Source organism: Myotis brandtii, unplaced genomic scaffold (genome assembly GCF_000412655.1).
Source record: "Myotis brandtii unplaced genomic scaffold, ASM41265v1 scaffold1026, whole genome shotgun sequence".
NCBI classification, from domain to species: Eukaryota; Metazoa; Chordata; class Mammalia; order Chiroptera; family Vespertilionidae; genus Myotis; species Myotis brandtii.
This window is the reverse complement of record NW_005353435.1, coordinates 750,307-768,025: the sequence shown is the minus strand read 5'-3', so window position 1 is coordinate 768,025 and position 17,719 is coordinate 750,307. Positions and strand designations below refer to the sequence as shown.

Below are 17,719 nucleotides of genomic sequence, written 5' to 3'. Positions count from 1 at the left end.
GCGTGGCGGGTGGCGCCTGGAGGATGCCCGTCTGTGAAATGGGGCTTATTGGGTGGAAAGGCCTGAAAGTTCTTTCTGATCGCAGCGTCCGGTCCCTGCAGGTCCCCGTCCCCGTGCAGCGCAGGCAGATGGCCGGTCCCCTCGCCGGACGGAAGCGTGGGCACCGGTGTCCTGCCCCCGAAGCTCAGGAATCCCGTCCTGAGCAAATCGCTGAGCCCACGTGCCTCCCAGGGTCGGGTCAGAAAGAAAAGGCCCCTCCCTCGTCCGAGCTTCTGGAACGAGACTTTTAAAAATATATATATTTTTAAAAATATATATATTGACTTCAGAGAGGAAGAGAGAGGGAGAGAGAGCTAGGAACATGAATGATGAGAGAATCCCCGATCGGCTGCCTCCTGCACGGTCCCCACCCCCACCCTCATCCCCACTGGGGATCGAGCCCGCAACCGGGCATGTGCCAGGCTGGCCGGGCTGGAATGAGACATTTTAAAACGAGTGGGATATTCTTTTTTTTTAAAATATATTTTACTGATTTTTATAGAGAGGAAGGGAGAGGCTCTGATAGAGAGTTAGAAACATGGATGAGAGAGCAACACCGATCAGCTGCCTCCTGCACGCCCCCTACTGGGGATGGAGCCTGCAATCGGGGTCCATGCCCTTGACCAGAATTGAACCCGGGACCCTTCAGTCCACAGGCCGAAACTCTATCCACTGAGCCACACCGGGAGGGCAGAGTGGGATATTCGTACTCTTTTTCTCATGTTGCCCTGCCCTCTGGATGAGGGGAACTGGAGGCGGGTGTGCAGGCCATGGTCCTATATAATAAAAGCTTAGGATGCAAATTGTCCCTCCACTGGGATTTCGACCAGGGGGTGTGGCCTGCCAGGGGAAGGGAGGGAGGCCCTGACCTGCTGCAGCTGCAATAGCAGATGGCCTGGGGGAGTACCCAGCCTGCAACCACTAGGGACCCTAGCAGTGCATAGATTTCGTGCATCGGGCCTCTAGTAGGACATAGACATACAGAACGGAGGCATCAGCTGAGACCATGTTACTGGTCATAAAGGGTCTGCAGGCACCACCGTGAAAGCGTTCAGGGTGTGACTCAGCCACTCCGGTTGTATTCTCAGGAAGACTTCGACGTCGATCACTTCGTGTCTGACTGTCGGAAGCGCGTCCAGCTGGAGGAGCTGAGGGATGACCTGGAACTCTACTACAAGCTGCTGAAGACCGCCATGGTCGAGCTCATCAACAAGGACTACGCGGACTTCGTCAACCTCTCCACAAACCTGGTAACCGAGACCCACACTTCCTGCAGCTGGTGTACTGACACCCACCCACACTGCCAGCTCAGGTTTCTTCTTAAAATGCTGAGCATTTTAGAAATCTTTTAGTTCATTTTCCTCCCCCTCAGAAACTTAAAGAGATTACTAATCTCATTCATGAATAAAAGAACTCAACTTTCTTTTTCTATGCATTTTTGTTTCCCTTTTTTCTCATTTAAGACCGTTTTAGTTTGATTATTTGTGAATTTGTTATTAAGGATAACTATACATATAGTTATATTCTTAAGTTATATGTAAACATAACACGTGTATAGCAGAAGATAAAGGGTAATAATACCAAAGTAGTTGCTTTTGTTAGTTTGCAAGTGGTTACCGTGACATCTCACTGGTGGAGACTAATTGGCAAGAGTAAATATCAGCTGCTCTGAAGGAAGTGCTTGCTTTACATGCAGGCACGGGCTGGCTAGAGGCAGGCTGAGGGAGCAGCGGCCAGTGTGGCTCTGTAGGGGGCTGGCTTCATAAAAATGTGCGGGTGGTTTGTAAAAGTCATTGAGAAATAAATGCTTGAGGTTTAGTACTTGCAAGAAAAGTTGTCTTGGCCGTATTTTATTTTGTTTTTCAATCTATTTGTTTAAAGAAGTACAGAAAGTCGTTATCTCCATGGGGACTTTAAGAAGCATCAAGGTTAATGAGCCATATTTGCGTGTGGGAAATCTACCACTAAGATAAATGTTTCATTAGGATTAGAAATCCAAAAAAATTTTATCTCCCTTCTTTTTAATTTGGATTTTCCTCAAAGGTGACAATCACGTGTAGACGACCTAGAGCCCATCCACCAGACTTTTACACCCACTGTACTCACCTCCCATTAAAATGTTTTTCAGATTCATTTAAAATTTCATCCAAAGGCAAATTGTGCATAAAGAAGCGTTCGTTTATTAGGACTTCCCTTATTTATTGGTTCATGTGTATCAGCAGATTGTTTTTCTTACTCTGTGAGCAATATTTATGGCAAAATGACCTTGGTTATTTAGCTAGTTGCTTAGCAGTATATGGCTATACAGAGAGAGTAACTACGTCTAGTGCTTTGCTCATTAAACAGATACTTCACTCTGACTCCTGCCTCTGATGTGTGTGTGCGACATGATTTCGCTTGTAGGTTGGCATGGACAAAGTCCTCAACCAGCTCTCGGTGCCTTTGGGACAGTTACGAGAAGAAGTCCTGGTAAGTCCCCAAATCCCAGTCCACCGTCAAGTATACGATGCTTGTCCTCCCACAGAAGCTGCTCTCCTCTCGCAGGTGGTTCAGTGGTAGTTACGAGAAGAAGTCCTGGTAAGTCCCCAAATCCCATTGCACAGTTCACCGTCAAGTATGCGATGCTTGTCCTGCAGGAGCTGCTCTCCTCTCGCAGGTGGTTCAGTGGCCCATGACTAGCAACCACTGGGCCACCCCGGCCGGGCTGTCCTGTTGATTCTAACTGTTCTCCTTACCTTCGTTTTGGACCTCATTTCTATGATCTCATACGTGGCTTGATGCATTAGCTGCTGGGCGTGTTTCTCCACCTGTCCCATGACCTCTCCCTTTTCCTGGCCCTTCTGTTCCTTCTTGCTTCCTAATATTCCCAAACCAACATTACATCGTGGTATATGAGCACTTAAAAATTCTCTAGTTCTCCGCAATGTATAGAATCTAGTCTAAGACCTTATCTGAATGAATTCCTCCTAAGTCAACCCCTTCCTTTCTATTTCTACTTCGCTCCACAACGAAGCCTGCAGTGCCCAGGTGGATGCCTCCCCGCCCCAAGTATGTGGTACTCGGTTGTATCTTTCTACCTTTTGTCTCCTAATAATCGCCCCTCCACGCAGGTCAGCCTGCACAGGTGCGGAACTCCAGTCCCATCCCCCCACTAAACTCTCCTGTACTCGGATTCAGACTGTCCTTTCTCTACCCTGACCATCGGCGACAGTCATTGTAGATTATTCTTTTGGCCATTAATCCTGTGTGACCCTCGTTTCATATGTCATTTTGCCCCCAAAATCAATAGCAGTTGTGTCTGCAACTTTGTATTTTGTCAATATCTGTATAATACGGGCCTGTAGATACTGGAATTGAATTAATCATGTAAATTTGGTTCAGTTCTGTGGAATTGAATTAAATGTGTAAAATGTCATGAAACAAATTTCAACAGTGCATTTCCTTTATTGTTTTCAAGAGTCTCAAGTCATCTGTCAGTGAAGGAATTCGGGCAGTAGATGAACGAATGTCTAAACAAGAAGACATTAGGGGAAAAAAGGTACGTAAAGTGTCATACAGCACCTTGCAGCCTGGACTTGTGACAGACAGCACCTAGAGGGAAGGCACAGTCATGCTTGTGGCTGGTGCACTCCGGGCACCTTTGCGGAGGACACACGCAGCCTCTTCTGGGTCTAGTAGCTGAGCAGGGCTAGTGAGGGCCGGGGCCAGAGCTGGGCCCAGGCTCCTCGCTCCTGGTCTGATTAAAGAGAGGTGCGGTAAAGTCATGAAATGTGTTAAAAGACAGAAAATCTGCAGTCTTCTTATGCTTGAATTTAGTTGTGGCAGCATTAACATTTTTAAAGAAATCTAGATTTCATGGGCTGCATGCCAGCTAAAAGCCCTCTCATCCTCTCTTCTGGTTTTCTTGATTATGAGGAAATTGCTTTTTTCCTCAAAGTTTTCACATATATATGTATATGCAGTATAATGTCATGGTATCTAGTTGAAATATGACAACATTTTAGGGGTACCCGATTGGACACAACATTAAAATTGTGTCCAGAATGAGAAACAATCGTAACTGACCTCAGTGAGGCACGTGACAGTTCAATAAGCATATGAAAGCTCAGCACGCCTACAGAGAAGGTGCCCATGTTTTAGAGATGAGGGAGTAGGGCTTTCTAAGCACATTTCAGTCTTGTACTGCAGGCTGATGGTTCTAGAAAAAGTAGCGTGTGGTGCTCTTACTCTGCTACGTTTATTACTTCTGTTTTCCCCTCCCCCTTTATGCCTTTATGTTTTACTGGACCTGGGTTTTAATTTTATTTTCTGATTTACTTGTAATCATAATGGTGTAGTAGCAGAGTTGGAATTAGGATTCAAGGCTTCTGACTCTAGCCTGGTCCTCCTGTATTTTCTACATGTATTTATTAGCATTAGATTTCGGAGAGGGAGAGAGAGAAACATCAGTGATGAGAGAGAATCATGGATCGGCCGCCTCCTCCATGCCCCCCACTGGGGATGGAGCCCGCAATCCGGGCATGCGCCCTGACCAGGAATGAACTGAGCCACCCGGCAGCTATGAGCATATTTTTTAAAATGTCAAGGGGAGAAGCCTGTTTGAGACTTCTGTTTAATTCTTTAGATGTCCTCTGAACTTTTGCCTAAAGATTCCCAGAATGCAATGCATTTCTAGAAAAGATGATAAGCTTCATGAGAGCAGGGCATTTTTCTTGTTTATTCACTCAGGTCCCCACCTTCTAGAAGAATGTGTGGCTCACAATAGGTGGTCAGTAACTATTTGTTGAATGAATGACCTTGTATTTTTATTCTTTTAAGGATGAGAGTTTTATAATGTTCCTCAACCTCTTTGGTAATATTTGTTGTGTAATGTATTTAATGAATTGACACATTAAAACATGAACAAAAGGGTTATAAGAAAATAAATGTACCAGTAGAAAGGTTCATTTAAGATGGGAAAAAGAAGGAAGGAATAAGAAAGAGTACAGAGCATGAGAAAGCAAAGAAGTCCAGTTTCTTTTCTACAATAACCTTGCGATAGACTGTTGAAATATGCTTATAGAAAGAAAGCCAGAATTAAGATTGGCATTCTCGCAAGTTCAGTGTTACATAGACATTCAAAACGTAGGATGCTTAAACATCATAACATGTTTTTGCTTCATTTTAATAGATGTGTGTGTTGAGGCTTATACAAGTTATTCGGTCGGTTGAGAAAATTGAAAAGATCTTAAATTCCCAGAGTTCTAAAGAAACATCCGCACTGGAAGGACACAGGTAACTCTTTCTTACGGGATCGCACGTCAGTTAATACTGCACACCGAGGCTGGCCTCGTTGGGATGCTGCAAATGCAGGACGAGGGACTGCTGCTCTCACTGCACGTGCCCCCACTGATTGGTCGGCGTCAGGCAGAGGCTGCCTCGGGAAAGCCGGCAGGTGCTTCCCTGCCGTTTGCTTTTCTCCTCTTGCCATTTAACTCCCTTCTGAGAGGGAGCGATGCGATGCTTTGTAATGTGTGTGAGAAAAAAGAAGGGACTGACTAGGCTTCGGGGAAGATGAATGTCCTCTCGCTAGGACCAGAGCATCTAAACTCCTCTCAGCCATTCAATACATGGAAATGTAAAGGAAGCTGTTTTGAAGTATTTTATTTGTTGCTCCTAGACGGTTAGTTTGATTTGCCGAAGGAGACAACAGTGTTTGGTGTTTGAGAGGAATTAGAGGTGCTTTCTTTAGAAAAGGTGTGAATAAGAGGAAAGGGCAAGAGGAGAGAAGGGAGGTTAAAGGGGAAGAAAGAGGTTAAAGGTGAGTGGGAGAGCCGGGGGAAGGTGGTGGGAACAGACAGGAGTTGTATCCCCACTGATCGGCTCCGGCTCCGGCTCCGGCTCCGGCTCCGGCTCCTGCCTGGCCCTGAGGCCCGTGGCCAGGCAGCATCGGCTCATGTAACTTCCCCACTGCACCTACTACGTGCTGTACTGTGGCTCGTGGTGAAGACGATGGCACAGAGGGTGCTTCAGCTTCCATCTTGGACCAGGAGGGTGTGGAAAACTGGAGAAAGTTCTAGCAAGTGGTGCTCAAGGATCCCCACCACTAACCGTGTGAAATGAACAAACTTCAGGAATCACGTTTCTCTCCTTGTCTCTACTAGCCCACTTCTGACGGGACAGATTTTGGAGAGAATCGCCACAGAATTTAACCAGTTACAGTTTCATGCTGTTCAAAGCAAAGGCATGCCTCTTCTGGACAAAGTAAGACCAGTAAGTGTTGTTTTCTCTCACAGATGGTAGCTGGGACTTTGCTAAATAATTTTGGTTTAACCTAGTAATGCCCCTTGTGGTTGTTGATCCACAGGGTTTTGAAGCTAGCTTTGCATTTTTTCTTTCATTTTTTTGTTTTTTAGACCCCTGCTTCCTACACGTCATGCATTATAGCTTTTGTGTAAAGACACAGGCATATTCTCTGAATTGCAAGAGTGAAGTTAATTGTGAATTTCACGTAACTTGACACTTTCTATGATTCAGTCAGAGTTCATTTATCCAGAGCCCTTGACTAGACTTTAAATTCATGTGTTTGATTTACACTGTAGCTTAAGGGGAAAATAACTGTTTTTCTCTTTCTGTAATTCTCTCTAACCCCGCCTTTGATGATAAAGGTTTACTTCTACAGATTGTGGGGAGGAGGAGAGAGTCGCTGTGGATCTTCAGGAAAGGCTCGCATGTCCATCTTACATACATGACCTTCTGTTAGACTGTTAGAATACAGGGGTCACGTGTGTGTTTGGACTCCCAGGACCTGTTCCCGCCGGAGCCTTGCTGACTCCCCTGTCTCCTTGCAGCGGATCGCGGGCATCACGGCCACGCTGCAGCAGTCGCTGGAGGGCCTCCTGCTCGAAGGGCTTCAGACGGCGGATGTCGACATCGTCCGGCACTGCTTACGGACGTACGCCACCATCGACAAGACCCGCGACGCAGAGGCCCTCGTCGGTCAAGTTCTGGTGAAGCCATACATGGACCAGGTCTGTGATCTCAAGGGCTCTATTCCACCAGCATCACAGAGCATTTACTCCGTCTCCAAGACTTCACTTGGTGCCAGGCCAGACCAGCGAGCTCTCTGTAGAGGCGCGTGTCTACTACAGTATCAGGTGTAGGAAAAGGCTGGTCCCTGGTGGTTAAATCAGCCGGGAATCGGCTTGCTCTCCTGTATTTTCTAATGATGCACCAGCCCAGGGGTCATCTTCATTTGGTGGGGGTGAGGGGCTGGCCTGGGAGAAAGTATGCATCAAAGCATTTTTAGGTCAGTTTTGTGGGATGTCAATTATACGTCAATAAAGTGACTGGGCAGCAGTTTTGAACTGGTCTCGGGTTGAATAGAGCAGCCCAGCAGTGTGTGAGCCGGGAGGAGCGGGTAGGGAATTCTGAGCGTGGAAGTGAGATTTGGCTCAAAGTCTTTTTTTTTTTTTTTAAAATACATTTTTTATTGATTTTTTTACAGAGAGGAAGGGACAGGGATAGAGAGTTAGAAACATCGATGAGAGAGAAACATCGATCAGCTGCCTCCTGCACACCCCCCACTGGGGATGTGCCCGCAACCAAGGTACATGCCCTTGACCAGAATCGAACCCGGGACCCTTCAGTCCGCAGGCCGACGCTCTATCCACTGAGCCAAACCGGCTAGGGCTCAAAGTCTTTAAAAACATGGAGGGTGGCCCAGGCCAGAGAAATGGGAGGGAGGGAACATTCAAAGATGGAGGACTTTTATAGGCAAATTGCCGAGGGAACTGCGCACGCTCATCCCAGGAACCAGTTTTGATGCAACGACTATTTACCTACCATTTAGAAACATGTCCGTTAGGGAGGAGGATGGGTTTTCTCAATTCTTTCCTTTGTGGTATATAGTTCCTACGTCTCTTTTAGATGCTTTTTGAAAATGCTCTTTCTTTTAACAGGTGATTATAGAGCAGGTGGTTGAGTCTCATCCAAATGGCCTGCAGATCATGTACAATAGGCTCCTGGAGTTTGTCCCTCACCATTGCCGCCTTCTTCGGGAAGTCACGGGCGGGGCCATCTCAAGGTACTTGTCTGCTGTGCTAGAGCGCACCTCAGTGTAATGGCTGCGCCTGCCGCCTGGTGCACGCCGATAGGGCTGGCTTGTACCATGTGGGTCCAGGATACCTCAGAGGTGGTGGTGAGTTCTGCCTAGACCGCAGCAGTAAAGCGAATGTTGCAATAAAGCGAGTCACATGGATTTTTTTGGTTTCTCGGTGCATCTAAAAGTTACGTTACACCATCCTGTAGCTTGTTAAGTGCGCAACAGCCTTATTTCTAAATAAGTGTACCTGCCTTAACTGTAAAATACTTTTGCTAAACAATGCCAACCACCATCTGAGCCTTCAGTGACCCTTAATCTTTTTGCTGGTGGAGGGTCTTGCCTTCAATTTGTAAAAAACATGAAGCGCAGTAGGATGAGGTCCAATGAAACGAGGCTTACCTGGTCCCCATGGAACTGTCCCCACAGCGCTGCAAGGCGGGCATCGATAGCCTCCTTCTACAGAGAAGAACCTACTAGATGGAGCTGAGGGTGACGGTTAGAACGCCTCGCATCCAAAGCCCAAACCCTTTCCTTCTCCCTTGGCTTTTTCTTAACTTAGTTCGACATCAGTGTTGGTTGCCTTCTATTATTCGAATGGCATAATCTATCTAGAACTACCAATTCAGTTAAACTCAGCAGGTTTTATACTGAGTGTGATTGAAGTCGTTTTCAGTTTTTCCTCCTTTAATTCCCATGACTTCCCAGTTCCGTTACATAAATACCCCATTACCTGTCACCACGGCCACTGGCCCAGTCCAGGCCTCTGTCCTCTGTCCCCAAAGTAACAGGCTCTGCCCACTTGCTCTCCCTGCCTCCACCTCGTCCACTCACTCCACCCTCATCCACTCGGTCCAATCTTTCGCCTTCACCCAGAAGTCTGAGCTTCAGAGCCTCGCCTTCTTCATGTCGGTAGTGGCGTCTCGCTGCTTCTAGAGGAAAACGGGGCTTTGTGATGCAGTCATAGAATCTTAGAACTGGGGCAATCTTAGAGACAGTTCAGAAGTGACAACGCTGTTAGTCATTGGGAAATTAGCATAACTGGTGTTCAGGTTGCGTGCAAAGATCGCTTTTCTTGTGGTGGTAGACTCCTTTCTAAGATCGAGTGTGGATGTGGTGTCCTACTTTAAGGGGGGAAATTGTGCCCAGGCCACTTGGCGTGGTGGTTTTGCCTTATCCTTGACACCAGCTCCCTCTACAATGTGTCAGGTTCAAGGTGAGTCTGAGTTTAAGGTGTGAAATAGAAATGTGGGTGGAGAAACAAACTAATTGACAGTTTTTAAAAAAGGAGTTGAAATAAGTTTTAGGCTGAGGAACTTGTAGTAAAAGCACCGCAGTAGAATTTTGCTCTTTGTACGTAGAAGATGATGGTGTATTTGACTGCAATTTTGCTCTTTCCTTACAGTGAGAAAGGCAATACTGTTCCCGGATATGATTTTTTGGTGAATTCGGTCTGGCCGGAAATAGTACGAGGATTAGAGGAGAACCTGCCCTCACTCTTTAACCCTGGGGATCCCAATGCATTTCACGAGGTACCTGTCCCTCCTTCGTTTTGACTCTTGAAGATGTTAACCTGAGGTTTTAGAGCGATCATGTTGTCTTCTGCACATAAAGTAAAATTCAGTCTAAACGCAATTGTGATTAGATATGTACATTATTTTCAAAGTGAAAAAAAAAGATCCTAGTACCATTAAAAACCCTTTTCTTTATAATTGTCCATGAAAAAGTTAAGTTTTTATGCCTCTACTGTATAATTGTGAAGGAAAACAAAAACTATTGATTTAGACTTTAAAATGTATATAATTGTCCTATGTAGTTTAAAAGATTAGGAGACCCTAAAATGTACTGTTTTCTTAAAATCATGTTATCATTTAAAATATTTCATGGTTTAGATTTCAAAAGTAAATTTATTTTTACTTTTGAAATCTAAAAAAAAAAAGTACATTTATTTTTTGTTGTGTCATGTTTTAAGGCAATGCATAGGGCCATAGTGAAGAAAGAGTAAGACTCTTGGGCCAGTGGCCTGAATTCCTAGCCCATCGTGAACTGGCCCCCCATTTAAAAAGTTTGAGGACCCCTGTTTTAAGGCAATGCATAGGGCCACAGTGAAGGATAAGGCTCTTGGGCCAGTGACCTGAATTCCTAGCCCATCACTCCATCTCACTAGCTTCTTGGGGCCTCTCTGCCTTCTCCTTCCCTGGATTTTAATTTTTTTTTATTCAATATGACAGTCTTCGTCTTTTCATTAGGTAATTTATCAAGTGTATAATGACCGCAATGACCGATTCATTTGGGTCTAGTGCTTCCTGTTTGTCCCTCTTTTCTTCCTTCCTTTTCCCCCTCCTTTGTGCTTTGGACTCTGGGGGTTTGTTTGCCTTCTTCACGTTGTGTGTCCCCTGTTCCTGCTACTAATTTTGAAGTTCTGTCCTTTATTGTTACGTATATGAAGCAGCCTGAGTGGTTACAGGATCTAACGGTGGCTGGTGTTCTTCAGCCTCGGGAGCAGTGCAGCGAGCTTAGACACTTGAATGCTGGTCGCCCCATTTCATAGTATCTGTTATTGTTTCCGGGGTCTCATTTCTATTTTGATTTCTGTAGCCCCCAAACAGGCCTGCTTGCTATTGTTTTCTGTGGCCATTATCCTCTCAGGACTATCAGGTGTCACTCCCACAGGGTCAGGTCCTTCGCAGGCTGTTCCTTCTTGGATGTTAGGCCTCCTTCCTGGGTCGTTTTTCTTCTTCCTGAAGTTCATGTTAGGAGACTTTTTTAGTAACGATCTGTGGATGATAACCTTCATTTTTTAAAAAAAATATATATTTTATTGATTTTTTACAGAGAGGAAGGGAGAGGAATAGTTAGAAACATCGATGAGAGAGAAACATCGATCAGCTGCCTCCTGCACACCCCCTACTGGGGATGTGCCCGCAACCAAGGTACATGCCCTTGACCGGAATCGAACCCGGGACCCTTCAGTCCGCAGGCCGACGCTCTATCCACTGAGCCAAACCGGTTAGGGCGATAACCTTCATTTTTTATAATAAACCCTTAGTTTGTGTTTGTCTAAAAATAACCCTATTGCTTTCATGTTTGAAAAGTAGTTTTGCTGGAAATAGAATTCTCCGCACTTTGAACGTTGTCTTTTGACTTCTGTTATGAAATTAGCTGCAACCTAATTGTTGTTTCTTTGTAGTTAGTGCCTTTTTCCTCTGGCGGCTCTAAAATCTCCTCTTAAAAGCTATGACTTTGATGTGCTTTTTCATTATAATATGTCTCGGATGAGCTGCTCTTTAGTTACTGTGTTTGGGATGTGTTGGGTTTCCTGAATCCGAGGATTGTTGTCTTTTGTAAATTGTGGAACATTTGTCTCCCTTGTCTCTTCGTTGTGCTTCCCTCCCATTCTTCTATTTCCTTCTAGAACTCTGGATTAGACTCCGCACGTGATCCTGTATGTTTCCTAAGTGTACTTTTCTATTTTTCATCTCTTGGTCTCTGTGCTGCATTCTGGGTAATTTCTCGGGACCTGTCTTCTAGTGTACTAATTCCTTCTTCAGTTGTGTCTAAACTGTTTTTAATCTGGACATTGTTTACAATTTTAATTACCCTAATTGTCACTTCTAGAAGTTCTCTTTGCTTCTTTTTCTAATCGGCCTGGTGAATTTGATGATTTTTAAAGTGTAGAGGGGCAAAAGGTAAGTGTGGTTTGAGCCTGGGGCCTGGTAGAACTTCATTGTCCCAGAAATATCACTCATCTGTTCTCTTGGCTAGTTATTCCATGTTATAGGACATTGACAATGATTTCTGTGATTTAAAAAGTAGATACCATAGTTAGTGTGAAATAACTCTCCTAAGCATTTGCAACTTAAGAGCCTTTATATTTTGCTGTGCTCCTTAGAGAATCATATTGATCACATTATGATTTGTTTCAGCTCAGAAATGAAGCTTTCTGGAAAAAGTTTGACTTTAGAATCCTTTCCCAGTATTTAATGTTTGTGGGCATAGCGTCCAGCAAGCATCTGTTCCTTTCAAGAAATGCTTTCAGCGTGCAGTTTTAATGTGACCTGCTTCCCTCGCAGAGGGAAATGTTCTGTATTCTATTAGCATCCATTAGATCCTGAGGTGTAGTTTCACCCTGAAAGAGATGAATAACAGCTTTCTTGGCCTCAAATCCACACACCTGCCCATGCTCAGGGGGTTCCACAAGGACCTGTGGGGCTCACTGCACTGAACCTCCTGTGGAAGCTCAGGCCTCAGCGTATTGAGGCGAATGGAGCCCCTCTTCCCTGAGAAGGAGGCATGGAGAGGCCAGGGTGTTCCCCCCGGAGCCTGGGCGCCTGGGGAATAGCACATCCCTTCCAGCAGCCCCGGGGTTTGCTCTGTTGACTTTCTCTTTCTCAGCTTTGTCTTTGGGCGAATTCTCTCTGAGCCTAAACAGAAGAGGAAACATCATCTGTAAAGTGGGGGGTGATGATAATGGCAGTTGCCTCCTAGGGTGGTTTTGTGGGTTAAATTAATAACCGATGTCAGCACAGTGTGCGGATGGTAGCTGCTAAGGAAGTGTTAGCTGCTGCTCTGCTGCGGCTGTTACGTCCCCATCACTTTTGCTGCTGTCTCGTCTATACAAATGATGTCATCACTCACATGGTTGATTCTTTCCTTTTTAAAATTTTGCACTTCCTCTGGAGAGGCGATGGAGGCTGTACTGCTTAATCTGCCGTATCATCCAGCTCCAGGGAAGGGGTGAGGGGTGCCCTAGAGGGTGAGAGCTGTCACGTAATGAGCACGGCTCTGCAGCACCCGGGTGTCCAAGTGGACTGGCCACGGGAGACCTTGAGCACGCCACGGGGCCACGCGGGCCTTGCCTGGGCTTTACGTGGGGACTGAAGGAAGGTCCCTTGGGCCCCTGTCAGCTCTAGAAGCTGTGGTTCTGTGCTGCCCTCCTTTATCTCGATCACAGGTTTTAGTAGATGCTCCCAATTCCGGGTGTTTGCAGTGAAAATGCCACCTGCTTGTTCTTATTTTAGAAATACACCATCAGCATGGGCTTCGTGAGGGCATTTGAGCGGCAGTGCGGATCCCAGGCCAGCGTGAGAAGACTGCGAGCGCATCCTGCCTATCACAGCTTCAACAATAAGTGGAACTTGCCTATTTATTTTCAAATACGGTCAGTAACTCATTCCCTGCCCGCCTCCACCTTCCTAAGAGAATTCGAATACCAGCTAAGCATGTTGGGGCCCCCTGTTAATAGCCTTTTCTTTGTGATCATCATACTATCCTTTGGGAAACAAACTTTCAAGTGGAAATGTACAAGAAATATCACGAATGTCAGCATTAGGCTGGCATGACAAGATAAGGTTGAGTGGTAACCAGCGAGCTGAGAACTGACCCGGAGCAGGTTGGACCCCAGGCCCAGCTTCACCCCACACGTTCTCTCGTTCACCGTGGGAGAGAGGGAGTGGGAGGGGGTGGCAGCTCTTCCCTGCCGCTGTCCCTGTCTCGTCAGCCGCCTCCACGAGCGGCCTGTCCACCGCTGTCACTTCTGCTCCTCTGTGCCAGGTTCCCCTCAGGGCGTGGGGGGAGCATAGCTCGAAGTGCTCTTCCAGCGGATTCTGTGTTCCCGGTTACGAGAGCCCTGGTTGTTACCTTGGCTCCTTTATCAGCGGTGACACTGGTCTCTCTGGTCTGGAAAGCGGGGCCACTTTTCTCCCCGACGCCACGATGCTGTCGCCTGTGTCAGTGAGCGGCTCTATCAACTGCCCGGGGAGCTTGATCATAAACCCAGCAACGTGGGTTCCGCTGGGAAAGCAGATGGTAGCGGGTTCCCCTGAATGAGGTCATGGTCAGCTCCCCCGCGGAACGGCATTAACTAGAGCCTTTTGGTCGAAACGCTCTTTAAAGAATCATAGCTTTTTGTTTAGTTTTTTTATGCTTTCGTTAATTGTGATGCCGTCCTTTCCCCAAAGCGCTGAGGAAAAATTACAGAGAGGGAAATGGATTACGAATTAGGTGCCTTGATTATAATTGCTCACCGTGACGGGAATGTATGGAATCACCTCTGATAATGAAATCACAGCTTTCAGAATGTTAGCCAAGTGCGCTTTCACATACGTGCAGTCCTGTGTGTTATGCTTCATGTGTCCGGGTTACATCGTGTAGCTTATCTTGTGGTAGGAAAGCAAGGACTTGCCCCTCTAAGGTGTTCGTGGACTGCATTGCAGAGGTCTGATGATCGGGATCAGGCCGGGCAGGAAGCCCTTTGCTTCCTGAGCAGAGTTGAAAAGAGGGAAGCATCATTTGACAGGCTAAGGCTGCCACCAGCAAGTGCTGTTGAGATCTGGCCGGTTCTTTTGTCATCCGTGCCTGGAGTTAGATGCCGTCATAGCACATCCTGCTGTCTACTGCCTGCAAGCTCCTCTTTTTTTCTTCTTGTTATTTTCTTTAAAAAAAAAATTTTTTTTTTTTAAAATTTCAGAAAGGAAGGGAGAATGAGAGAGAATCATGGATCGGCTGCCTCCTGCACACCCCACACTGGGGATGGAGCCGCAACCCGGGCATGTGCCCTGACCGGGAATCGAACCGTGACCTCCTGGTTCACAGGTCGATGCTCAACCACTGGGCCACTCAGGCCGGGCAAACTCCCCTTTCCTATCGTTTCCCCGGACCCCGTGACCCCTGCTTAGGAATCCTGCACTGTCACCCATGTCCGGGCACTGCCCTGGGCTGTTGTGTAAAAATTACTTTTCAGATATGGAACTTGTTCTCAATACATTTGTTTTTCCGTTTAAAAAATAAACTCAGGTAGTGCTTTGTAGGACTCTCCTATTGATTTCTACCAGGTGTTGAGTTGTTTACCCCGAATTGTGACAAAATCCTGCAAACATGGCTGGGGTCAGAGTTGCGCTGTTATCTGCCTCACTCACCTTGGGGTCATTTGAAAGAAGGAAGTTTCAAAACCAGTGGGATGGGAGTGTTTGACATGTCGCTAAGGAGAAGTATTCCCATTGCACTCTTAGTAACAGGGTGTGCGCCTGCATCCGACTGTGCACATGCCCCCACCCCCACCCCCATTCTTGTACTTTATCATGTGTGCGTAAAACTTTGCGTTTGTGTCTCTATTTGCTAAGTCTTCATTTCTCCCCAGCCTCCTCCTTTTAAGGAGCACATGATTGCACCCAGAAAATCCAGGATCTTGTCCTCACCTCAGGGTCTCATTGAATCCCACCTGCAAAGCCCTGAGGTCATGGCCGCAGGCTCCAGGGATTAGGATCTGGGTATCTTCAGGCCGTTGTTCGGCCGCCCTCCGTGGCCCCAGGTGGAGGAAGTCCCTGGTGCTAGGAAGAGGGGGAATGGACAGGGAAAGGCGTCAGCAGCAGCAGAAACACTGATTTGCGCTCTTGTTTTATCCCAGGTTCAGAGAGATCGCGGGATCCTTAGAGGCAGCTCTGACAGATGCCCTGGAAGACGCTCCAGGTAATGCATTAAGGTGGTGAATGACAGGTCCCCGAGGGGTGCGGAGCTCACCATCTCGACCCCGATCCCCGAGGGCACTTGCACCCTTTCCTGGGATCCAGGAAGCTGGACCTTAAAGACTTCCTGTGACTGACTGGCCTTTTTTAAGAGACAAAAAGAAGTCAAATATGTGGTTCCTATGGTTTTTGCTTTATAGAGCTAATAAGAGGCTGCTGTAAGAACATGGGGAGCAGCCCTCATGTTTGTTCCTGAATATCACATGCTGAGGGGCTTAGCCCCTGGTTGCCAAGTGATCAGCCCTTTTTATAGCAAACTGGCTACGAGCTGCCTTCTTCCCAGGATCCGATGGCCCCTCCCTCCCTGGTGCGTCACACCTGGGGCTGGGCCTCAGCGCGGGGCACAGTCCTGGCACATTGGGCAGGTGGCACTGCTTGGGATGCAGACTTTCCAGCTGTGTTTGCATCCCTTGCAGCCCCGTCCTGTCAGCAAGTAAAGAGATTCTTGTTGGATGACAGCCTGTTGACTATGACCGTTTAGTCTCTCACAGAACACAGGCTGTGTCTGTAGCCGCATAGGCCTGGCTGCCGCACTATTTCTGCACTCCGCTCTGTGGCCTGAAAGTTAGTTCTCATCCGTCTTTGCCAAAAATACTCAAGTGCAGTGAACTCCCTGCATCCAACTCGTGTGTTCAGGTAGGGAAGAGAAGGTGACGAATGAAACAGGGCAAATTCAAAACCAAAGTTTAAACCCTTGCAAGTGACGGCCACTTTGACTCGTGTTTGTTGATTTGGTACGAAGTGCTTGTTAACTAGCTATTTCTGAAAGCTGTCTATGGTTAATAGTTATCAAACACCTGGGAGGTGGAATCGTGTAAAATCAGAAAGTGCATCGCTGAGCCGTGTCGCTGACCACACAGACTTCTTCAGGGTGCCACTCTGCACCCCCGGGTCACACACCGAAGACACTAGAGCAGTGATGGCGAACCTTTTGAGCTCGGCGTGCCAGCATTTTGAAAAACCCTAACTTAACTCTGGTGCCGTGTCACATATAGAAATTTTTTGATCTTTGCAACCATAGTAAAACAAAGACTTATATTTTTGATATTTATTTTATATATTTAAATGCCATTTAACAAAGAAAAATTTGAAAAACCCTAACTTAACTCTGGTGCCGTGTCACATATAGAAATTTTTTGATATTTGCAACCATAGTAAAACAAAGACTTATATTTTTTATATTTATTTTATATATTTAAATGCCATTTAACAAAAATCAACCAAAAAAGTGAGTTGGCGTGTCACCTCTGACACGCGTGTCGTAGGTTCGCCATCGCTGGCCTAGATTGCAGCCCGAATTGACCGAGGCACCTGCCCCCGCGTGTGCTTTCCCTGCAGCTGGGAGCGCCTACTGCCTGCTGGCGTCTCACAGGACGTGGAGCTGCCTGCAGAAGTGCTGGTCGGAGGAGCTGTTCCTGCCGTCGCTGGCGCATCGGCTGTGGAGGCTCACGCTGCAGGTGTTGGCGCGGTACTCCGTGTTCGTCAGCGAGGTGAGCCCGGCCGCGGGGCTTTAGAGATACATCGAGCTACTAAGGCAGTGATGGCGAACCTATGACACGCGTGTCAGAGGTGACACGCGAACTCATTTTTTGGGTTGATTTTTCTTTGTTACATGGCATTTAAATATATAAAATAAATATCAAAAATATAAGTCTTTGTTTTACTATGGTTGCAAATATCAAAAAATTTCTATATGTGGCACGGCACCAGAGTTAAGTTAGGGTTTTTCAAATGCTGACACGCCGAGCTCAAAAGGTTCGCCATCACTGGCCTAAGTGCACTGAGATGGAAACGGCCATGTTGCCGTGAGAGGGGAGTTGGATGGTGGACACTAGCATTTCCCCTGACTTCCTGGCCCGTGTATGTGAGTCCCATGGAGCTTCCTGGTGGAGAGTGTGTGACCATGGAAATCCCGTTTCAGCTTCTGCTCAGGCCCATCTCGAATGAGAGCGCCAAGGACGTTCGGAAACCTCTGGGAACTGGTAGCAAAGACGCTCCCGCTGCCCCGGGAAACAGCGAGGACCCGGGCAGCGGTCCTTCCGAGGCGAAGCCCGCGGCTTCCGTCTCCAGCACGCAG

The 17,719-nt window shown here is 46.9% G+C and overlaps 1 protein-coding gene across 1 annotated transcript in view; it reads left to right on the top strand.

Moving 5' to 3' along the window:
- The window catches only part of COG2 (component of oligomeric golgi complex 2), a gene marked incomplete at its 3' end in the record, with an annotated part of 49,975 nt that overhangs the window by 26,699 nt on the left and 5,557 nt on the right, over nt 1-17,719 (top strand). Inside the window, exons 3-14 of the mRNA XM_014535966.1 lie at nt 1,064-1,289; nt 2,443-2,508; nt 3,497-3,577; nt 5,210-5,313; nt 6,183-6,291; nt 6,870-7,049; nt 7,980-8,104; nt 9,525-9,651; nt 13,141-13,280; nt 15,525-15,586; nt 16,981-17,132; nt 17,564-17,719. Coding sequence (XP_014391452.1) covers nt 1,064-1,289; nt 2,443-2,508; nt 3,497-3,577; nt 5,210-5,313; nt 6,183-6,291; nt 6,870-7,049; nt 7,980-8,104; nt 9,525-9,651; nt 13,141-13,280; nt 15,525-15,586; nt 16,981-17,132; nt 17,564-17,719 — 1,528 coding nt within the window. The remainder of the gene's footprint in view (nt 1-1,063; nt 1,290-2,442; nt 2,509-3,496; nt 3,578-5,209; nt 5,314-6,182; nt 6,292-6,869; nt 7,050-7,979; nt 8,105-9,524; nt 9,652-13,140; nt 13,281-15,524; nt 15,587-16,980; nt 17,133-17,563) is intronic.